This window comes from Ammospiza caudacuta, chromosome 8 (assembly GCF_027887145.1).
Source record: "Ammospiza caudacuta isolate bAmmCau1 chromosome 8, bAmmCau1.pri, whole genome shotgun sequence".
NCBI classification, from domain to species: Eukaryota; Metazoa; Chordata; class Aves; order Passeriformes; family Passerellidae; genus Ammospiza; species Ammospiza caudacuta.
The window spans coordinates 39,208,728-39,233,801 of record NC_080600.1 but is presented as its reverse complement, the minus strand read 5'-3'; the positions used below and the strand labels follow the sequence as shown (position 1 = coordinate 39,233,801).

At 35.6% G+C, this 25,074-nt stretch overlaps 1 protein-coding gene across 1 annotated transcript in view; it reads left to right on the top strand.

Moving 5' to 3' along the window:
- Positions 1-25,074, top strand: part of LRP1B (LDL receptor related protein 1B) — a 299,771-nt gene that overhangs the window by 151,067 nt on the left and 123,630 nt on the right. Inside the window, exons 33-40 of the mRNA XM_058810030.1 lie at positions 12-146; positions 1,649-1,778; positions 4,202-4,328; positions 4,483-4,634; positions 4,923-5,047; positions 8,092-8,463; positions 18,479-18,668; positions 20,555-20,759. Coding sequence (XP_058666013.1) covers positions 12-146; positions 1,649-1,778; positions 4,202-4,328; positions 4,483-4,634; positions 4,923-5,047; positions 8,092-8,463; positions 18,479-18,668; positions 20,555-20,759 — 1,436 coding nt within the window. The remainder of the gene's footprint in view (positions 1-11; positions 147-1,648; positions 1,779-4,201; positions 4,329-4,482; positions 4,635-4,922; positions 5,048-8,091; positions 8,464-18,478; positions 18,669-20,554; positions 20,760-25,074) is intronic.

Genomic DNA, 25,074 nt, shown 5'->3' with positions numbered 1-25,074 from the left:
GTGTTTTATAGGAAATGATACAATCTATTGGACAGACATGGGTTTCAACAAGATCAGCAGAGCTAAGCGAGACCAAACCTGGAAAGAGGACATTGTCACAAATGGTCTGGGCAGAGTTGAAGGCATTGCAGTGGACTGGATAGCAGGTAGGTCTGAGCCTGCTCCAGGATGTGTCTGCGTGGAGAATAAATCACACAGGACTCCATTTTCTACATGGTGGAAAAAGCCTCATAAATATAAATATATTCACATAAATCCTTTTTACACAGGTTCACAGACCTTGTGTGGGGCTCCAATTGCTTGGTAGTTTTTTTGCCAATTACTTTTGCTTAGTAACAAGCTGTTACTCTGTATTGATTGGTCACTCAAACTCTCTTCTATATGTGCATGGAAGTTGTTTGTGAAAGGTAGTTTCCATTTTTCTATCTAAGGGTGCAAAAACATGTTTATACAGGTGCAAGCTGTTTTTTACCCAGGAATAGATTGTTATACTAATGAGTTGCTCACAACAGGATTGCTTTCAGATGGGAACTTGCAAAATGCTAGCTTTCACAAGGCCAGCCACTGATTCCAGGAGAGCAGGCTTGATTTTATGAACCCTTTCTCTATGATTTTTCTACCTTACTGCAACACGTGTCATCATTTCTGAGAGTATCATTTCTGAGGCTTGCCTCTTCAGCCCCAGGTTAAATAGCTTTGATTCCTTTCAGCTCTAATGTCTAGTATCGTAAATGTCTGGAAAATAATTTAATATATATATATAATATATGTATAATTTTAATTATATATATATGACATATATAAAAATTATATATATATATGTAGGATGGTACTTCCTAGATGAACAGTTTCAATACCAGTTTATGCCATGAAAAGCTGGCTAATACTACAAATATAAAACCTATGCAAATGAAAATATAGCAGTTAGTTTCTGGTTCTGACTCAAGCAGAAGTAGTCTGTTTAAGTGTTGGAATTCAGGACATCCCTCTGGCTGTCCTGGATTGCCAGGACCCCTGCCAGGGGGCTCAGAGATCCTGGCACAGAGCTCAAGACACCTGTGATTTTGATTATGACCCATGGAGCAAGTTACCAACCTTATATGAGGATCTGCAAGCCACAAAATTTTAAGTACAATAACAATTAGTCTGTCATGGGGTGAAAAATAGGTTTTTTGGGCTTTTTAGAATGGGGGTTCAGGGGGCAAGATGGAGGAATCTGGGCGTTTCCAGCCTTTGTCCTTCTTCTTGGCCTCCGTCTTCTGATGCGATGTTGACACTTTTGAATTGGTTTTGAGTAGAAGCTCACTGTCTAACATAGGTGGTAGGTATTGGAAAGTAATTGTAAATATTGTACACCTAGTTTTTAGTATAAAAAGATAATGCCACCCCAGGGGTAGGCAGAGTGCCTCTGACTGTCCTGCTGGACGGACCTCAGCAGGACAGGAGAAAGAATTTTATAGATAAGATATAATAAACAACCTTGAGAATGAGAACTGAAGAGCCCTGACTCCTTCTTCGACCACTGAGCTGGATAAGAGATTTTCTAATGCATCTCAGGGTCACTTTGACTAGCTAAAATCCCAAGATTTAAGTAGTAGTTTTCAAGTAGCCTTTCCTTCAAGCAGTGACTTCAGGGTATTTTTTCCAGGTAACATATACTGGACAGACCACGGCTTCAACCTGATCGAGGTGGCGCGGCTGAACGGCTCCTTCCGCTACGTGGTGATCTCCCAGGGGCTGGACCAGCCACGCTCTATCGCGGTACACCCAGAGAAAGGGTAACATGTTATTCCTAACGTACACAGAGCTCTTGCCCTGCTCTCTGTAGCCATAACATGCTGCAAGCTCTCTGCAAAATGGTGTTAGTTTTCTGAGGAAGCCATTCTACCAGAAAGTTAGGCATTGCTTGGAAAACGGTTCAATTTGAAGTGCCCAACAAATCCAAGGAATTCACGTCAGCTGATGAAGGATTTCATGATGAAATCCAAGAGCAGTGCAATCCTTGGTAGTTATAAACTCCAGGATCATGTAACATCCCAGTGCAGCAACCAGGGAGAGTGGCCAGGGTAGCTGAAAGTCACATGAGATGAAGGTTGTGGATTGGAGAGTAACAGCTGGCAAAAGTGACATCTGTATTCACCCAGATGATTTTTGAGGGCAGGGACTACCCTGCAGCATTGACAGAAATAGGGAGTGAACCATCCCCTTCTGCTTCCAGAACTCCTTGTGGAATCCTCATCCCTGGAGTTGTTCCAGGCCAGGCTGGATGGGGCTCTGAGTAACCTGGCCTGGTGGAAGGTGTCCCTGCCCATGGCATGGATGGAGACACATATATTTTCTGGGACCCCCACACATAGGGGTTGTTTAGGATACTTAAGGAGAATTAGAGGACCACAGACTACTGTTTTGGGCGTCTGGTAGAACAGTGTGCCTTCTACAAAGGAAGGAAATCTTCATTTGTTCTATAATATTGTGATAACTGAGATGTCTCCACTCAGTTCCTCCATGAGGAGCACAGCACCATTTTGCTAGGAAAGCACAGGGCTGCCTTTCTGTGCCAAGATTAAGGCCTTTTTGCCCTTTGCATTATTGTTAAATCTCTTCCCCTTTTTGAGGTAAAACTTTCAGAGGTGTTCTTCCCTCCCCTTGGCCTGACTTCACATTCTGCATTTGTCTGGAAGCTGGAGTTGACAGCTGTAAGAATAGAGAAGAAAATAGCAGTTATTAGAGCTCGTTGAATCTGCCAGTTATGCCAAGATGGGAAGCAGGCAGCATTCAGCTGCTTGGTGACATTATTTATTGTCACTGACGAAAAAGTGAGGAACGTGTAGTCCTACAAAAGGGTGACTTTATCCCTCATCAAGTATATTTATTAATATAATATTTTTTGGCAGCTGTTTATGATTTTCTTTAGAGAATTATAGATTTATTTAACCTGCTAATTATGGCTTGGTTTAAGGAATATTTGGGTATAATGAATGTCTGCTTTCCTGTGGTCAACATTTAGTTCATACCTATTTAGAAAGTCTCAAATAACTCTCTGACCTCTGACCAGAAGCCTTAAAGCAATTTTAGTTGTTTAGCAGTGCTGTTAATGATCTGGTTAAAATTGCATTAAACTTATGTGTTGATTGTTAAAATTCAGTTGATTAATACTGCCTATTTTGGCATTCCTCTACATATTTTTAATTTAACTCACATTGCTGTTCTGTTTCCTAGTCCACATGAGTTTTTTTTTTTTCATTAGTATAAATGGTATTGTTTATTATATCAAGAGCTATGAGAATAGATTCATTTTTCCTGGAGCCAGAAAGCTCTACAATGAGAGCCAAAGTGGGCTGTTTCAGAAGCTGAACTTGATGAGCAAATTATAGAATTCATATTTTTTTCACCCTTATCACATTATTATCCCTCATTATTTCACATATCTGCAGTCATCTAGTCAAATACAGCTGCTTAACCTCAGAGTGGTGTAATGATGTCCCCACACACAGGGGAGAACTGTTGAGTAATGCCCAGAAGATTTTGTAGTCTTTAAGGTTACTCTTCATAAAGGAAGTGCTCCATGTAGATTTTTGGCTCCATTTTGCTATAGCCAAAGCAACAGACAGAGAAGTTTATCAAGGTACAAGTTTGACCAAGAATCTTATTCCAGATTAAACACGCAACTGTGGTAGTAAGTATACAGAAACATGAGATTAGATAAGTAAGATTCAGATTGTTCCCATGATGCAGTTGGCAGAATTTGAAAAATATTTTCTTCTCAAATAAGGTGGTCTAATTTCTCTACCATTTCCCACAAGATTTCTCACTACTTCATATCTAAAACATTTTAAAATTAGGTATCCCTTGTATTATCCCAGCATTTGTTAGTGATTAGATGCAAGAGCCTCTGTTCCAGAATTTATTTTTAATTTATTAACTTGCCTTTTTTTTTTTTTTTTTCCAAGAACAAAGCTGAATTCTTTATGGAATAGAATTGCATATGGACTCGTGGAATACAGTTTTAAGAATTTCCTCATATATATATAATTTGAAAACAATATCTTAACAAAGTGTCCAATAAGCAAGTATTATGATACATTTACCTTCTTAAGATTATTTAGAAGCATGAGCACCATATGGTATTTTTTGATATCCATTTAATGGTAATAGTTCATTTTGTTTGCACTTTTAATTGGTTATTTCTACAACATTCTAGGTATTTATTTTGGACAGAGTGGGGACAGAGCCCTTGCATAGGCAGAGCACACTTGGATGGCTCTGAGAAGGTTGTCCTTGTGAGCCTGGGGATTGCATGGCCTAATGGGATTTCCATCGATTATGAGGTTGGTTCCTCTGTCTTCCAGCATATCTTAAAACATGCAGTATTTGTTATGTTTCATTAAAACCAGCTGGTGTTCCACCTTGATGTAATCTTAATAACTCTTAATTAAATACTTGGACAAGCCTGTTGACGTTTCCTTTGAAATTAATCTTTAGGAAAATAAATTGTATTGGTGTGATGCTCGTACCGACAAGATAGAAAGAATTGACCTTGAGAGTGGAGGGAGTCGGGAGATTGTGCTGTCAGGGAGCAATGTGGATATGTTTTCAGTTGCTGTTTTCGGAGCTTACATCTACTGGTCTGACAGGTAATTTATTTTTTCATAAGTATTTTAAATCTCAAAATGTTGTTTGGGTGCCAGGTGCCTCACCTTTGTAGGATTAGCCGTGCCTTAGCAAGGTTGCAGGCGGGATCGCGGAATCCCGCGCCGTTTCCAAGGAGAGGGAGTTCTGAAAGATGAAAAGTTCCTCAGTGCCGTAGATGAGAACAGGCTTCTCCACCTCCTGTTAAGGGAGCTCTCCACTGCTCCTCAGTCATTTGTTCGGTGTGAATTAGTTGAGGATTGTTGATGAGACATCTTCAACTTTTTTGGCAGAGCACATGCAAATGGCTCTATTAGAAGAGGCCACAAGAATGAGGCCACGGATGCTGTGACCATGAGGACTGGCCTTGGGATAAACCTGAAGGAAGTGAAAGTCTTTAATAGAGCACGAGAGAAAGGTTGGCTGTTCTTAAGGATGCTATTGATTGTTTTAATATCACCTGCTACTTTTTCTGTATATTAAAGCATACCAAAAATTAAGTAATCAATGATTTTATCACCACTTTTTACTCTTGAAGTATTTTTTTTTTAACTAAAATTAATGTACTAAAGAAAACATATAGTACAAATCCTACTAAAATTCTTGGGTGTTTCAAAAAGAAAACCTAAAGCCAAAACACTTCCTATCATTCCAGGTTTGATGATTTTTGTTTTGTTTTACTTAAAAGACAGTCTTAGGACTAGGAGACCTTCACCTATGCTTTACAGAGCAGTAATTTCAGGAGATTCAGATTTCTATTGGAAAGCAAACCAGATTTTTTTCTTATTAAAAATTCCCATCCTCTGTGTCTCAATATTTATTTGCTGACATTACCTGGTTTCAGTCTCTTTGTTTTTTTTTTTCCTTTGCTCTTTCTGTGGAAAGAGACCTTGTAAATAATCAGATTTCCTTGTTATTCAATTAGTTTAGCAAACTCAAGAGACAAAAGTTGTTATAGACTCTCTGTGATTTATGGTTCTGATGGTTAAACTTTATTCTCCACTACCTAAGAATATTCTTGCTATTTAACCATCTTTTTACTTCTAAAATTCTGGTTTTGACAAGACCTTGAAAAACTTGTTCTACTGAGAAAAATTTGTTAGATGTCTACCAAAAATTATGATGATTTCCTCAGAAAATTTTGTCTGGATTACCCAGTAGCAGTTTTTTCTAGAAATATACTCAAAAGAGAGTAAAGAAATAACATTAACAGCATTATATATAAAGTTTTTAATACAAAGATATTTACAGTGTTATGCAGCATTATATATCCAAAGATTCTGTGTCTTATATTTAAATCTCTCCAAATAACTGCATTATATATATTAACAAAATGTATACATATTAAAAAAATCTGCATTTTGAAAGGAAACATATTTACTAATTAATAAAACACTTAAAAAAAATTAAATATTTTTGAGAAAAAATAATTTGTAAACATATATGCATAATAATTTTACTATGGATTTCTGCATGCAATTTCATATTTTGTGAATAAGAATAAATCCACACCAAAATCCATTTCTTTTAACTAGGCTAGAAATTTTTAATGTCTGCTGGCTTGGAAGGGCTTTATATTATAGAATTAGGAAAATAGAACAGTGGGATAAAACAGTGCTTCTTTATGTGTATTTTTTATTGATGGATTTATAGACTTGATCACATAAGGAACAGGAGAAATGGTTACTGAGGCTAGAAATCTACTGATGCTAGTTTGAAAAACATACTTGAATGATTTTTTAATACATTTTTCAAATTTTACTAGGGTACAAATGGTTAATGTCATTGGGAGGGGATGTCAGTGAGCCAGAAGGACAAAAGGGAAAAAACAGGTGAAAAATGGTTTTGGAATGTTTTTCTATCTCACACTATTATATACATATACATAATTTTTTAAAATTTATTGAACTAGAAGTAGTTAAGTGTTTAAAAAAATCCAATGTAATTAAATAATTAAATAGTTTGCTGACTTTTGTTATTCCAACAACCCCCCCGAGCAAAAAAAAAAAAAAAAAACCCAAACAAAAAAAAAACAAACAAAAAACCCCCAACACCTCAATGAGCTGTGCTGATTGTGATTGATGCTTTTTTTTCAAACATCTCTTTTACCCTTTCTGATGAATCCATCCTGCAGTGGGACTTGCAAAGATTCCCATCCTTCAGTGGATTTTACAGGTGTGCAAGGATATGCCCTGACTGCCCTGGCGTCAGAGCTGGCCATTTTTAAAGATGTTTACAGCTGGTGAACCGTGGAAGCATTGAAGTTTTCCAAGAGATTTTAGAAGTTTGAGGATCTATTTAATGTATTTTATTTTTTTCTTCTTCTTGACCTCTCATCCTTCCAAACAGATATTAACTTTTCTAGCCTAATAAAACTTTTAAAGTATCTTTTAAGCAAATGAAATGTAAAAATGTCCATACCTGAATCTCCACGTGTTTTACATAACTCCAGAGGACTAGCTCATGGAATTTTTCCTAGGAGAGCAAAATTAAATATTTCTTCTTTAAAGAACAAATTACCTCTCATTTGCCATGATTTTTATCTTGAAAGGATTTTCAGCTTGAAATATATCAGTTAAAGAATTCAATCAACAGTTCTTTCAGACACTACATCTTCCCAACAATTACAGTTTTGTACCTCAAAACATTCTATTAAAATGTTTTATTCACCTTCATTATGTGGAAAATTTTCAGAAATGGGAAAATTACTATACTAAAAAAGCTGCGTTGTTAGGTGGAAAGGGCTGTCAGAAACAGAAACTGAATTATCTCAACTAGCTATAATAGTAATTCATAGATAGTCCAAAATAAAAAAGACAAATAGCTCCCAATTATTGATGATTACAGTTATTTTAAATATAACTTGTAACAGTTGTATTTCCTAATTTGACAGTGATTCCTTAATAGTGTGCAATTGTCGGGGAGTAGGTTTTTGAAGTCAGGTTTTGAATTAAATTAGAGCAACATGTTGGGAAATGTCTTCATTAAAAACAGGGAACTGGATTCACACAGTTTTTTACCAGTCAATACATGCATATTTAACTTGGTAGAAAATACCTTAAAGCAGTACTGGATTCTGATTGTAGCTAAATTTCACTTTCTGCCAGTAACAAGTGTTTAAAAAAAAAATTAAAGCTCAAAGGATTTGAAACATTTTGTAAGTCTTAGCTGCTTTTGGAGGAATGACCCATTTTATCTTTTTCTATTCATAAAATATGTGCTGTTGTGAATTGAAAAGGAAACTAATTGTATTTCCTCATCGATTGTATTTTTTAAAATTATCTTTCGGTGTTGTTCAAGTTGCATTATTTGCTCTTTTGACCTTTTGTTTTCCTTGTGAACATAGCCCAAATAATTCTTAAGGGGAGAATTCCCAGAATACATAAAAAAAATCATTTCTGTTAAAGTTAACGAAGTATATTTCTATTTATAAAAGACAGGATTTATTATGCTCTTTCCCAGGTACCAACGTGTGTGCCAAGAACAACGGTGGGTGCCACCAGCTCTGCCTTTACCGCGGCAACGCGCGGAGAACTTGTGCCTGCGCCCACGGCTACCTGGCAGAGGATGGGATCAGCTGCCTCAGGCACGAGGGCTACCTGCTCTACTCGGGAAGGACAATACTAAAGAGCATCCACCTTTCAGATGAGACCAACCTGAATTCTCCAGTGAGGCCCTACGAAAACCCAGAGTACTTCAAAAATGTGATAGCACTGGCCTTCGACTACAGCCTGAAGGGAAGGGGCACCAATCGCATCTTCTTCAGCGATGCCCACTATGGAAACATCCAAGTTATTAAAGACAACTGGACTGGCAGAAAAGTGCTAATTGAAAGTAAGTAAAACAAACAAAAAGAATTCCCCAAATGCCTGTTCTTTTTCAATAAGCTTTGAGTGAAAAGTTGGTGATCACTTGGCTTTATAGATAAAAAATGTCAATGAAATTTTACCATAAATAATTCTTATATTTTATCTTATCCCTGTAAGATATATTTAAACATTAACCACTTCAAAGTAATTTCTTTTTAAATGGGCTTATGAGGTGTGAAGCATATTACTAGAAAACAGAAGTGATGGTGGCAATGCTTAATTTATATTACTGTGATTTTAGGAGCTTTACTGTTGAAACAAAACCTCACTGTGAATTGCTGGGAAGTGAAACTATTTGGTTGTTTATCTTTCTGGTTAGTGAGGGTGAAGTCTCTGGTGTAGCCATTTCCCAGTATAAGGTATTAGGACCTTGGTCAGCATGTTCAGTTGATTCACCCTTCTTGAAGTGAAGCCCAAGAAAGGATTTATGCTCATTGATAATCAGAGGTAAATTCCAACCTAGACCTTCCAGCCTTTGAAACTTCACGCTTTGCACTATCATCAAGAAATTTCTGCCAGCATCTTCACCAAAGTCTTCAGGATTAGACAAACCATATTTTATATCTGAGGTCTCAATAAAATCTCAACATCTGGCAATGAATTATCAAGCAAGTCTGACACAACTGTAATATGAGGTGGAGGAAGGTACCAGGTTAGTCATAGGAAAATCTGAATTTGAGGAAAATCTGAATGTGAATGCATAAGGAATACATCCTTAATGATAAACATCATAAACATACATGACAAAAGTGTTAATTGTAAACACTTCTATTCTCTTTCATTTCTTTTCTGCTTAGTTTTTTCTAAAATATGCAACAAACCATATTCATCTGTAGTCACTTATCAGATGCAGATACTTGTTTGTTCTCTTGTCCTTATTTCAGTACTGGTGGTTTATTTGAAGGCTGCCATTTCAGTAATTGTTTTCTAAAATGTCCTATGTTCCATGCAGCATTTATTCCTTAAGATGTGGACAAACCATCCTGTGTTTTTATATGATCCAAGGTGTTGAGCTTTTTTTTCCCATTGATTTCCCACCTGTGGATGTCTTAGAGGAATTTATGGCATTTGTATTGAGATATGTTGAAGATAAACTAAGCAATGTTGTCAGGATGTTCCCATTACTCCCAGAAAAGCACCCAGGGATTCAGAGTTGAGCTTAGCTGCACGAGAGACAGAAATGTGCAGTGATGATGTGGAAGCACAGTTTTAACTCTTGTTTTATAAGAGATTAAAGTATTATATGAAAAGTCACTGGAATTTTCAACATTTAAAACAGACAAAGAGGAGAAATAAATACTGGTGAAGCACTAATGCAGATAGAAATTGGTTTTTAAAAGAACAATAAAGTATTTCTCATTAGTTCATAATAGGTTGCTCTACAAGAGCTAAAGACATTCCATAAAGCATAGCTGGGAATTATAGTTTTAAGAAATTGTAAGGAAGTGTTTCTACTTGCAGCTTAATATGCCAGCTTTCATTTTTCATTAGCAGAGTCAGCACTCTGAATAATTGAATGTCAGATGAAATTTTGTGTCCTTGTAAAAGCCTTCACTGTACACGCTTGAGATATACACATGAACTGTGGCGTTTTGTAGGAATGCTTCTTTGTAAGTGAGAAGGGACATAGCATACATGAATATATTTATTTCTCTCTTTCATGTGTTTTAAACTCCTTCAGTTTATGGTGAGTAATTCTTTTTCAGCTATTTTTGTAGCCTTCCATACCACAGTCTGCACGTGATTTTTCTCACTGTAAACAGCAGGCAGTTCATGAAGCTGCTTGATGTAGGGGAGGTATTTGTTCAACCTCCACCTATAAGGAGAAAAGCCGTGGTAAGATTGGTTGACACCAGTCATTCCACCCACTGGAAGATATAAAATTCTAAAATTTTCTTATTTCCACATTAAGAATATGTGATCTAGAAATTATTAAATGGAATCTCACTAAGAGATTTTAGTAATAATGTTTCATTTAAGTATTGAAAAATTATGTATTTGATGTTGATTTTTGCTACTTTTCCTCGAAAATTATTAGAATGCATCTTTAGGAAGTTTTCCTTTATTAGGAAGAGATTCAAAACCCCATTGGAAATACCTAGTGTGGTTATATCAGTTCCACACTCTTTTTCTGCTTCATTAAGTTGAAGTCTACAAATTGTGAAAACCTTTACTCAGTAATTGACTTTAATAGAGAAAATAGTGTATGATACATCCAAGACTCTGTTGTCTCAGATTTTTATTCCCTGAATGTAAATCTCCTCATAAAGGATCTATTTTCAGATGGATCTCTCCCTCCCTGATATCAGAGGTGCCGCTCAAATCTAATAGATCTGTGAACTTTTCTGCACACTAAAAACACTTAAGACTCATAGAGCTCTTGGTAAAACAGGTTTCCAGCTCACTAAAAACAGATTTACAACTCACGAGCAACCCATTATCTAACATGTTTTTAGCTCACTGAGAACAGATTTACTACCCAGAAACAATCCATTATCTAACATGTTTCCAGTTCACTGAAAACAGATTTACAACCCATACGCAAGCTATTATCTAACATAGTTCCGACTCACTGAATATTGATTTAGAATTCATAAACAAGCCATTATCTGACAAATTTTCACCTCACTGAACAGATTTGCAACTCATAAACAACCCATTAGCTAACACGTTTTCGGCTCAGGGAAAGTAGATTTACAGCGTATAAACAACTTTATCTACCTTGTTCTGGTTCACTAAAAACAGATTCCAAACTTGCCAAGATTCCTGTACCTGGTGGGGTCCTGTCTTCAGCAGGAGGAAACAATGACAACAACAATAAAACAGTCCAGGATGTGCACAGTGCCATGCCCTAACACTTTTATTATTGGTGCAATGTAAGGGGTTTTTTTGAGGGGATTTTTTCATGTCTCTAAACTCTCTGTCAATCAGAAGTGGCTTTCTCTTTATTTTTTTTTTCTTAAGTAACTTCATCAGGTTAATCTTTCTCATTCCCACTTTTTAGAAACAAGAACCTTGTTCTTGTCTGTGATTTCCCACAAAATATCTTTTGCTTGATCTAAACTGTTTCAAAGCTTATGTTTATACCAATCAGCCTTTTTAGAAGTTAGTTTCAGTTTCTAGTCCATTAGTGGTTTTATTTATTTATTTTATTGATCACAGGGAGAAGTTTGAATTAATTATGTCCGCTAACCAAAGCCTGTCTCAGTGTATCTAGAAAAGCAGTGCAGTGTTCCAATGAGTTTACACAGTGGTACAACAGTAGACAGAAGACCAATGAGCAAGTTAAAAATTACAGAAAAAAGGTGGAGGCAAGGAAAAACAAAAAAATCAAATGAGAAAGAGGGAAATGTATTAAGATGAGATACACTCAGTGAGCTGTTTATTCTCCTGCCTGTGTAAACCATGGCACTGAGACGTTTTGCCAGTGTAGCGTCTTTCGCAGCACAGAAAAGAAATGTTTTGTGAAAAATATGTTCCTGTTTTGAACCTGAGGCGCTCATGCCCAAGGAACGCAAAAATCTTTTCACTGCTAACGTAAAGTGTCAGATCCTGTGATTTATTTTAAGGCTTTTTACAGTCTGAATCTTTTAAAGATGTTTCAATGTGTGCTGCTATTCTTCCCAACTAAATGGGTCCAATTTAACTGTCAAAAAGGCATTTATGTTCCCATTTCTCTTACAGAGCATTACATTTTGTACATTGTATGAGATCCCTTTAGTTTTGGAGCTTTCTTCTCCAGAAAAGAACTTTTTAATCTGCTAAAAATAAATACTTGAATATTGCCGTTTTTCATTTCATAACCGAATGGGATTCATGACAACTGCGTGTGTTGGAATAGAGGTCCAGTGATTTTTCACTTTTTAAAGGAGGGAAAGTGAGAGGCTGTTGATAAGTCGAGGATATTTAAATAGTAAAACATAATATTTATTATTAAAATGCCAACATTGTAAGAGGAAAACAAAGTGTCTGGTATGTCAATGCAATTTTTTAATGTATGTTGCTGCATAATAGAGAATCAGAGAATCACTGAGTGTTTTGGTTGGAAGGGACCTTTAGATCATCTTGTTCCAAGACACTGCCAGGGCAGGGATATCTTCTACTAGACTAAGATAATAAAATTTATGAGTTGCTGTTATAGGTGGATGAAGTTTACTAATTTTATAGTAATATTTTTAAAATTTTCATTTGGAAATGTGTATTCCTGCACTTTTCATGCTTAGTTTAGGTGTCTGTGGTGTGAAACTCTGAAATATATTCGTGATGGGAGCTGATTGCACTAATCTTTTAGTTTGGGATGTCCTGAGCATTCCCAACCTCATTACTGAGAAATGGTGTTCCTGCCTATTGCATTTAAAGGTGTTTCTGTCTATTGCACTTGAGATTGTTCATGAAGAATAAACAAGGTTTGTGATTTATTCAACTCTAAACATTGCCCTTAAATTTATATTGATGTACATATTTGCTATTTTTTTCCATCAGCAGATGTCATTTAGTTGCATAAAATGTAACACTTTGTTTGGTGGATTGTCAGGAAAAAGCTGCAGAAGACCATCCCTTTAATTTAATTGGGCTTTTTCTAAAGGGTAATGTGATCTAGCAAGTATTATTAGATCATGGGGCTTTACTAGGCTATTCTGTCATTAATGCCTCAAATAGCTCTTTTTCAACAGCAGCAATAAAAGTGTATGATTATACACATTTATTAGAAAGCTTATTAGGATTGTTGTGATATTGCTCTGAAGGTGGTAAGGGTGAAGAGTTTTGAGTTTTTATAGACTGCACATGCAATGCATAAAAAGATAATGAGAGCTCCTGTAATTAGGAAAACATTTCTTCCATGAAAATGGTTGAGATTTTTAATAATCTAGTAAAACACTTCCATCTTTATGTGTCAGCTTTCCATTCCAGATCTCTTTCTGCTTGTAAAACTTCTTTTATATGGATGTTTAACTACATTGAAGTTACGATATCATAACACTCGCTAACTAGTAATGATTCGTTGAAACATCCTTGGAGGGTTCCATTTATAAAAAATACTATTGACTGCCTAAATTGTTGAGTTCCCTGCATTTTCTTAAGTTTTTATAGTCCTTCGCTACATTACTCATGCTGACCCTAAGACAATCTCTTAATTTATTAAAGGAGTAAGTTATATCTCAGATAATGAAACACAGAATACTGCAGGATTACATCTCTCTTGTGATTTTCCTTGATAAATAATCAGAGAACATTTGTAGAAAGACTATTTCCATTGTCTGGGAAGGAAAAATTGGAGGTAGGTATAGATTTTGTCAAAAAGCTGTTAATGCTTTTGGCAGACACCAAATGTTTTGCTGTATATGATATTTCAGTATTACACTTTCCACAAAAACAAAAAAAAAAACAACTAAGCAAACAAAAAGCAACAAAAAGAGTGAGGGATTTTTCTGCTCTTAGAATGGTCTTATATTTCTTCATATCATTCCCAACAAATGTACATTCTTTCCAATATTGTCTCAGGAAGTTTGAGTAGTAGGGTTGTATTCATGGAGATGTTTGTAGTGTCTAATTCAAGCTACTTGTAACCTTGAAGAACCCATAGCCTTTGTTCCTACTGTCTTATTGCATTTAAAAATATTCTGTGTGGGATAGCTTATAGTATGGGTTTATTTTTTCAAGACAGAGAAAAATGGTACAGATATTTACTCATTTTTGGTATAATTTTAGCAGATTTTACATCTGCTCTGATGCTAAACTATATTCGCAGGCTAAATAGAATGATGTCATAATTGGTTAATGCAGCTTATTATAAACTTAGTTTTTTCTTAGAACTATTGCCTGGCAAAGGCTTTCTGGTGCTCGAGGAGCAAAGTGAGGGTGGGAATTATGTGAAGTTCTGGTTGTGCAGTCAGTGAGAGATGTGAAAATAAACACTTTGCTTCAGGTGCTCGCGAGGCTTTGCTTTCAGCCCAGATCAAACAGTGACCACCTGTTACCTGTCACCAGAATCCTACACACACAGAGTGACAGAAACCACGGCCCCCTCCTGTGCCCAGCCTGCTGGAACCATCCACAGGCTGAATCCTGAAAGGGAAATTGCAGAACTGAGCCGGAGAATGAATACTGATCGTGAAAGCCGTGGCCAATGTTCTGATAGCAAAGTGCTGTTCATGCTCAATTTTATTACTTTGATGGCTTTTCAGTGTTAAAAAAAGATGGTGGCGTTGATGGTTGTTCTTGCTTTACATCCTTGTTAAAGAAAAGGAGCTGGTTGAAATAGGAAATTAAAGGAACAAGGTACTTGCAGTGGTGCAACTGGAAAAGTCCTGACTGTAAACTTTCTAGATGGTTTCAAAACAAAACATAAGAGGTAAAAATCTAGTAAATGGAGAACTTGTATGTGTGTATGTATATATATATATATAACCAAACTCAACTATTATTGGATAATTTAAACTTTGCCCTTTAGTATTTTTATTTTCTGGTTGCATTAATAAGGGAGCGTATTCTGAGTTCTTCAGCTATTGATTTGTTGCTTGTCTGTTCCCCGAGAAAGTCAGCTGAAGATCAGCATGGCAATATTTATAGGCTGCATCTCATCTGTGGGATGCAATCTATCTTCGTTAACTTCAGTAAAAGTGATAGATAGCATTTGGCAACGTAATGATGTGATCACTCTGGCATTGCCTTTGTAAATCATAGGCTGTTGCATTCTCTTGTGTAGATATTTAATCAGTTATACACCCCATTACTGATTTAATTCACAACGTCAGTGGCAGGTGAATAATGTGAGTATTTGTATATTAATATCATATTGTATTAATGTTCTTTTCATTTAAGTATGCTATTCATGTGAAAATCATAAACTGTTGCTTCATGGCTAGAATAAATTTAATCAGTGCTGTAGGCATCTAATGCCATCAGTGTTTTAATTCAATATGTCAGCGAAACAAATGGGATTCTTTTCATTTCCAGTTTCTTTATGCTTTACCAATTCAGAATATTACATGATGCTGCAGAAATATGAAGCTTAGAGTAAACAAATTGCTAATTTTCAACCTTGGGACTAAATCCCCCAACTGTAGCACCAGAGAGGCTGAGTACATATTTCTGATGTATTTTCTAGTAACTGAGTATGTAATGATAAGTTAAATTTAAGGAAAAAGTGCTCTAGAAGATTCTTTAAAGGGGTATGAAATAAGTAAATATAAATTATATCTATGCAAATCAGTAATGATATAACACTGCTCATCAATCTTATCTAGTGTCCTGTCTTTAGAAATATAAAGATACTGAAATGTTTCAAGGAACAGCCTAAAGTCTGGAGAACCTTTTCTAGGATAAATCTGTCCTTGGTCACTGTTTTATCACAGATAAAAAGATTTACAGGAATTTGGAGAGTCATCAGCAACTAAACAAAAAAACAAGAGAACCAAAACAAAAACACAAACAAAAAAACCCAAAAAACCTAAAAACCAAACAAATTTAATCTAGAAACATATAAATTAGCAAAAAAAGTGCTTTTCTGCCATATCCAGCTCATACCACATGCTAGCAAGAACGAAGTTACTTGTGTCATCCTTTGTAAGAATTTATCTAAAAGTTGTATCACTCTCTAAATTATAGCCCTTGACTTTAAAACCACCTTATTTATAGTTTTTATAGTTTTCTAAAGCTATTAAATGAGTCACTTTGAGTTGTCAATTCCATAAGTACAGGACATGATAAAACTAAAAGTTTATTAGCAAATAAAAGAATGTGTCAGGTGTAAATCCTTTAGAAGGAATGCTTTTGGTGGAGTTAAGAAAATGCATTTCATGTGTGTTTGTAGCAGTTAGTTTTCTTTTTTTTTCTTATCTTGTAGCAATTAAATTCCTCTGATTTTTTTTTTTTTTTTTATGAACAGCATGTTTTTTGACTCTGAGTTTTTCTACTTCAATTATGTATGAAACAATTTGTATGGCAAAGGTTTTTTTGCAAAACTACCTATTTTAGGTAATTTATTAACACATTTTTCCTCTGTGTGCTAAATGTTTGCTTGTCTCCATACATGCCATAACCTCCCATGTCGCTGTCGTCTAAAAATTTAGAAATTACCATTTTATAAACAGTAACTTGAAATGAAATGTTCTTCTGTCACCATTCACAGGCCTAAACATGGAACTGCAGTATGATGTAAGAAGGGGAAACTTTGCTTTCTGATACCCCTGGGAAAATTGAGTTTCCCTCTTTAGTACAGGAATTGCTCATAAAACAACAAATCTGGTATTGAAGGGCAGTTTTGTCCCTGTGTTTGAGTTGATCGCATCTTGCTGTGGCAGGAAGAACGTCATTATTTTTTGTCTGCTACAGAAAGAGTTTTGGATTATGTTCTGTAATCAGTTTGCTCTCAAATGTATTGACAGATTCGGACAGGAAAAAATTGATAGAAATTCAAGAAGTTACACCAGGAAAACGATTTTTTAATAGAATCACAGAATATCTGAGTTTGAAGGGACCCATGAGGACCATTGAAACTAAGTTTCACAGAGAAACCTAGTAGTTAAATCATATATCTAAGAACATTTGTTTTAGTTTGGGGAATTGTGTGTAGTTTTGAATTTGTATTCAGCGTATAAATTTAAGGGAAATCTCTGTTATGATATTTAAGAGCACTGATTATCTTTGTATTTCAGTTGGTGATTTCTAAAGCCTTCACTATATTTCAATGTTTTGAGTTACTTGTAGATGAGCTGAAGGTACTTGGGGTTTGTTTCATAAATTCTGTTTCATAAGTAGGCAAACTATTTTTTGCACATATTCATCTCCCTTTAAGGAGTGTCATCTCATTTATTTTTTCTGTTGTTTCTTCTTGAATACAAGTCATTGTTACTTCTCCACTGGTATTTCACAAAATGTGACATCAGAAGATGGCCAAATGCATTAACAAGAAAAATATAAAAAACTGATACATCATTATTGGCCTCATAGTTTTGATTTATGTGCCTCAAAATTTTGAGTCAGTGTTTGCTCTTTCACAGTGATTAACCAAAAAGCCAAAAAGTTGGGACTTTTTGTTCTGTATATGTGAATTGCATAGTAAAAATTGCATTTTTCAACAACTTGAATGTAAATTGTAATAGCCAACATATTATAATCCTAATGATATTTCTAGATTTTTGCCTTCTGTAGCTCATTAATAAACTACATGAACCTTCTGGTCTAAAAATATTTGTTTCTAGCAAAATAATAAGTGAAGTTATCAACACACATATTTCTGTAGTAATTCACAAATAGTGGTAGAGAATGATTATTCCTATTTCTCACAGTCTGTCACTTTTATATATTGGGATTAAGTACAATTTATCTTTTCAGGGCATTAAATATATGTTTTAGCTGCTTGTTAATATCCTTTTTTTTTCCTAGCTCACAGTTTTTTGTGTTGAATAAATGAGTGTGGTGTCATGGCTTATTAAAATTATATATTGATGCTGAGACCTTCAGAGCTTGTATTTTTTTAGTAATTTTCAGGTGTTTAGCAAAAGCCAATACAGATGTTAACAACAAGGTGCTTTGATCCCTATTAGTATAGCATGTCAGTGCTACAAAATACTTTGAGAGATGGTGCTAAATAATACCAGTAACTGTTGAAAAAATGCCAAGACCTGGTTTAAATGATATTTGAAGATGAGGCAAAATAATTATTGTCTGGAATAAATGTTTGTTATTTCTAATGTGTTATCTGGGGACGCTATAGCGGTAATACCAGTTTAATGCTTGTTAGAATTAATAAATATAGTAAAGTGTTATTGACAGTGGTCTTGCCCTCTGTGTTTTAATTTAAATTTATGAAAATGATAAGATTTTGGTTACAATGGAAATAAACAGAAGAAATTATAAAGATATTAACAAGCTGAAATAACTGAACCCTGCGAGTCTGCAGGATCACCTCTGAGGACAAACAAAACCAAGCCATTGGCAGGAGTTTGATTTGCCCTGTCTGTCACGGTATCTTGCAGATGTTGGGTCAGTGGAGGGCCTGGCTTACCACAGAGCTTGGGACACCCTGTACTGGACCAGCTCCACCACGTCCTCCATCACCAGGCACAGCGTGGACCAGCGGCGCCGCGGGGCCTTCAGCCGCGAGGCCGTCATCACCATGGCTGAGGACGACCATCCCCACGTGCTGGCCCTGGATGAATGCCAAAAGTAGGTGTTAGATCACTCCTGAAAATCCTAATTCTTGCCTGGGGTCAAGCAACACTTCTTTCTTTCAGTCAGCCAATATGGCTGAACCCTACGGAGGTTGGTTAGGTTTCTCCGTTTAGGAGGCAAATGTTGACATGTTTTATTGTTGATGTCTTTTGTTGTCTTGCTCTTATAAAGAAGTTGCAGAATTAAGATTCAATATTTTATATGTTCTTGCGCTTAAGATCAAATAATCATTGCATTTTTACGGAATGTAAAAAAAATTAAGCTGTTTTTCTTAAGAGTTAGCTAAACACAAATTATTGAGTGGTCATTTTCTCAGATATGTCATAGATGTCTCAGGTTTTAGCTTTTATATTTTTCAGATTCTGTGCTGCTTTAGTGTGAACTTCTGAGTTTCATATTAGGGGACAGTGAGCTCTCTTCACAGAGTAGGGAGACAAAACAATTCCTTCTCTAGCTGGGGACCAAGGATAAATGATCCAAATTTCATCCCCACGACCATAAACAACATGGGCTGAAGAGAGAAAAACAAGCAGGATGGGACTTCATAAGCTAAAGCTGTAATTGGATAATTAACTCCAGTATGCAAATGGACCAAACTTCCAAAAGTGAGAGACCCCATGACCAGCTGTGCATTTTGAGAACATTTTGGTTCATCTTTGTTGTAGCCCTGGCTGGGCTCTTGTGCTGCCCAAGGTGGATCCATGGAAGCCTTTTAATAAATCCCTACTTTATTCTTTAACTCCATCTAGCCTCTCTTCTAGGTCAGCCTTCACAAGGCATCGTCATTCTTACTGCTTAAGTTTAAAAAAAAATTCCAAAATTAATTTAAGCACTTCCAAAAAGAAGTCTGAGTTTCTTGTGTGCAACATAGAGGTCGATGTGTTTATCACAGAAATCAGAGTTGTGTAAAAGTATGAAACAGTGGAAAAAAATCCTGCAAAAAAGTCTTAGTTCCTTCCTGCCACTCTCAAAAATACTGTGTTAGTGAGAGGATTTTTATTTTTACTTCAATGCCTTACACATTTGAGACACATTAATTTTTTTCTGATTCTAGGAGAAGGGCAACCTGCTTTTTCTGCTTCTTGTAACTGTCTTTGTCTTTTGGGGAAGCTGGGGAACATTTCTGCCATATTAAATTCTATTTGTAACTTATGTTAGCTGAATGTACAAAGCTGTATGAATAGTGGAGCATATTTCCATGTGTGACTTTATGTCCTGTCAATGCAAGTCAAGAGTTTATGCTATGCTATAAAATACAATTACCAAGGTACCACCAATAAAGCCCAAAGCTCTGATGGAGATTGCAATGAGAGGAGGGGCAGGTTCTGTCAGTCCATGGATCAGAATTCCATCAGCAGGCGCGTCCATAACATTTTCTGTCATTGGTAACAGCAATAAGGGGCTGACTGAGCCTCCTGTAGAGCACATTGAGGTCCTTTTCTTCCCATTATCAACTCTCTGCACACCAGTCCTTGGGTCTGTATTAGAGCTCTAATATGGGAGAAGCTGCAGATTAATTTCACTGTTAAATATTACTAATATACACATTAACTGAATTAAGTTTATATCATTACACAGCTTGTATCTCTCTCTAATGGTAAATTACTACAGAGACAAGATCAGGATTGAACAGATCTGTGAGAGAAAAGAATTGTACTCCTATGCAAATTAATGAACTGCAAAACTGTTATAATTTATATATATAATTTATTTATAGGCTGTTGCATTTTCTTATTCATTATGGATTACCACAATTATTTATAGTTGCCATTCAGAGTTGTTTATGAAGGCATTTTTTTTTTCTCTGTTGTTCATTTTGTAGAGAATTAAATTATAAAATGTATCTTATGGTTTTGTTTGTTATTTTGATTTTAATACAGCTTAATGTTTTGGACTAACTGGAATGAGCAGCTCCCGAGCATCATGAGATCCACCCTCTCAGGCAAAAATGCCCAGGTTATCATTAGCACTGATATTCTGACACCAAATGGACTCACCATTGATCACAGGGCAGAGAAACTTTACTTTTCAGATGGCAGCTTGGGGAAAATTGAGAGGTGTGAATACGATGGATCACAAAGATATGTAAGTAAAACAAAAATTCTGTGCATACCCATTGTATGTTTGTTTGCTTTCATTACCGTCTTCAAAGGGAAACTGTTACAGAAAGATGAATAATTGCCTAGTTTTCTCCTTGTATTAGTTGTATATTAGACTTTTAACTCTATTGAAATGCAAATAATGCTTTGTTTGCTCAGAATTTCTTTTGTGTAATGCTTGAGTGTTACTCAAATCTTATTTCTAATATTTTCTAACTATACATTTTCAGATATTGAACTGCTCTCAATTAGTCTTTCATCATAATATATTTTGCTCCTTGAACACTCTTTTAGCTTCAGCTCAAGCAGATCTTTTACTAGGACTGTGCTGAAGGCAGTTGATCTGTGCTTGTGGTTTTGTTACAACTTTAGCACTACATTTCTCGTATTTCATGAAATCTTCATTTCAGGGACTTTGTACCCTCCAGAGTTCAGGATATAATGAATGAAGGGCATGTTCTGGCTTGTATTCAATTCCCAGCTTTGCAAGAGTGTGCATCATCTCACTTTGATAACTATCAACTTTTTAAAAGTGCTTCATATGCAATATACGAACTTTGAAATATTTTTTTTCATCTTAAATGAAAATTATATGGCTTTTTGGAATCTTATCCAGTAGTTCCCCAAGCTATTTTTAGACAATTTTTTTTTCAGCATAAAATAGGAGAGCCAAGCTTGTAAGAGCAGAACTGAAGTACAATCAGCATGGATAGGCATGTGCTTTTCCTTTTTGTTTTCCTTCTATAAAATTGACCACAGCTCACTAATGCTTTCAGGTGCAATAACTGTATCAAAAACTTGGCAAACCAACCAAGTGGATTCTGAAGCTTTCAGTCTCTGACTATATACTTATTAACACAAAACAGAAGTACAAGGTAACTAGTTAAGTACAAGGTAAATAGTAGGTTGTGATTAAATAGTTTAACTTCATCTTTGCATAGGGTATAACAAAATAGGCATCACAGACATGAAGTAGGACATGATGCCACTTAGTTACAGAAACCATACTGAAATACTACATTTTTAATCAGGTCATTGGCTTTCACTTTGCAGCAGCAAGAAGAAAAGGAGCATTGAGTTTTCTCAGCAATTGAACATTTAAATTTCCAATTTTTCTGAGTACTTTGCCTCTTGGTTTGACTTTTTGACTATTTACCTCTTCTTCTCCATTCCAGTAAAAAAAAAAAAAACCTCCTGGACACAATGATCTGAGTCCAGCACGCTCTTCTGAGAGGTTTTTGGGAGCTCTGGTGTGTTGCACCAATACCTGCTGTGGGATAATCAGCTGATTCTGTGTCAGAAGCACTGATCTGGGTTCTCACTCTTGCTGCATTGCTTAGATGAGGATTGTTATGGCAGAAAGAAAAGCCCAGCAGGCTGCTCAGCCTCTACAGCTCTTCAGCAGACTGGCTGATCATGCTGTAGATCATTTTTACTTCTTTTTTACTGACACAAGCAATGCCAGAACCCAGCCTGTTGACTCTATTAGTAACCTAGTGAAAAGTAATATTTCCAGGGCAGTTGTTTTACTTTGCTCATGTGCTGTCCCGCTGGATGAGACCCCTGATTTCTGTGACTTCAGTGCAAGTAATGATTGTTCTGCTTTTCTGATGGTCTCAGATTCTTTGGGGTGTTTCAGTCCTCAACCACCTGTCAAAAATTGTTTGGACAGATTAGCCTTTTCCCCAGTATCTCTGCTTCATTGCTCTCTGGTTTCAGTTGGGTTAACAAGGGTAGAAATTGGGTAGCAGAACATGAAAGGCTAATGGCAATGTAATGAATTTCCTTCCAGATTGCAGCTTCTTCCTTCATTCTCCTCACCGCAATAATCTGGTGCAATGAATAATAGAAAATCATTTAGCAATATTGAACTGACTCTTTAAAGTGGATTGTAAGGGTTTATTGATTTTTGTCTTGAGCTGATATTTTAATACCGGTATTTGGTTTCAAGAATGCTCTTTCAAGTTTGGAAGGTTTTTTTTGTCACTGTTGTTCCTTCTTATTACTTAAAAGATATAAAGTTTTTTGGGGGTTGGATTTTTTTACATTTTTTATTCTGTTCCGTCAAATCTTCTGGTTTACAAAAGTGGCATTTTTTATTATTATTCTTTCCCATTTTCTTCTCTTTTTTCTCCTGCCCTTACTTAGATTTTATATTATGGCTACACCTGGTTTTAGCTGCTCAGTGCCTTAAATACAACATTTTTTTAAATAAACACAGAAACAGAGCCTTCAGCAAATAAAGCTAATTTCAAGTCTTGGTCTTATTTTTCTAATAAATTATGAGCTACTTTGATTTATTTTTGCTTTCCTTCTTCAGTGTGAAATATTTTGTACCATTTTATGTGTGAAAAACTAGAAACATCATTAACTTCCTGTAAACAGTTAGTTTTTTAAACATCCAGGAGGAATGTTTTGTTCTCACTTATAATTTTGAAGACCTATAGGTGCGATTGTTAAAATCAATATGGGTTTAGAGATATTTCTGGTAATTATAACCTTCATGTAATTGCAACCTGCCAGTAATTGTAACTTTCATTTTCTAGGATGTTTTTATTTTTATTCTGTTGAATTCCTGTATTAATGCAATTCAAGAAATTTCACAGTTGGTATTCCAACTTCTGTTTCATTCAATTAGATTTTATCAGATGATATCTTCAGTCTACAGCAGAAGTGCAAGCTTTAGGTTTGGCTGTGCATTTATGAAAAAAAACAGAGAAAGCAGAGAAAAATTTTCATATATTACTTAAAGCTTGAAATATCTTCTGTAACTGAAGTTTGGAATAATTTAGAATTAAAACAGGGAATGTACTCTTGGATGTGTCTGACTTCCACTCTTGCACATGGAAGGGATGGTAGGGATGTCTTTTCATGATTCCTTAAAGTTTTAAAATTGTACTTGGGCTGTTGCAAGTTTAAGTATAAATTTAGATTTAAAAAATAGAAATAAAAAATTGTCACAACTTTCAGTGTTACTATATAAATTTTAATGAGATGTAAAGGTGGACAAAAGCTGATAGAAATATGAAGTCTTTATTTTGGTTGCTTGAATAAAATCAATGCCCTTGGATAGGGCTGTGACATAATACAGAGACTCCAGGAAATGAAATACAGTGAACATAGAGAAAAAATGTTTGGTTTTGTGGCATTGTATTTGGATCTCAGCTCTCCCAAGGCTGAACAGCAATGATCAGTTCTGTAGTGAATTTGCATTCTATTGTTCCAATCTGAGATAAATTAGGACAGTGCTCCCCAGCACAAAAAGCTGAGCAGGGCAGTGATTTAGTCTTGGTTTTAACAATAAAATCTTTCCAACTGGGACAGTTTCACACTATCACAGAGAAGAATATGGGGCTGCAAAATCTGCATGGCTGGATTTCATAAGGATCTTTCAAAAATATAGATGATTTTTAATTTTTTCCCCCCTGAAATATCTGAATATGAATACTGCAAGCTTTTCAGAGCGTATTACGAAAAGTGTCTTACTGAAAATGTGCACAATTAGAGAAAAAATCTTTTACCATTAATTTATTCCTATTTATCATTTAATACCTTTTATTCCAGAAAAATGTTGGGTAGAGAAAAGTTGTCCTCTTGGGATATTTATCACTGGGAAGAAATCTTTACTGGGTAAAATGATTCGCTGTCCAACCCTCTTTAAAATATGCAGATATACATGATGTGCATAATGAAGCAGAATTTGTTATAATTATCTGATTAATGTAAGCAATTTTGACATTCTGTCTAAGTGAATTTAAACATGGACAGGAATGCTCCTGTGCACAGGACTAGAATTATTTATGTTAGCAGGTTATTGAGATACCCTGAACTGGCACAGGTGGGAGCAAACCTGGAGCATCCCTTGGTATTGAATCCTGCAGAATTGGGGCACCTTCTTATTCTCCAAGGCTTAGCTGTAGTATCAAAATTGGGGCTTTTGTTTCACGAAATGAAATTTGGATGTCCTCTATAGTAGATGCATTTGTCATATGGAGAAAAACTTCCTACACATCCACAATTATAAGATTATTTAATAATTAAATGCAGATTGACTATTTCTGCTCTGTTTTCATCCCAGCATGTTTTAAAGAGCTGCCACACAGCATCCCCTTGCAAGCACAAAGGATGGCTGATTCATGGAGATTTCCATGAAATCCCATCACTGTTATACACTCCCTCTGGGAAAGGGGATAAAGCACATGAAGCAGATGGAAAACCATGATGATCTAAGTACATGTGTTAAAGGATATTATTTTTCTAGTTTTATCCCAATTTCCCTATGATAAGTTGCACATTGACAC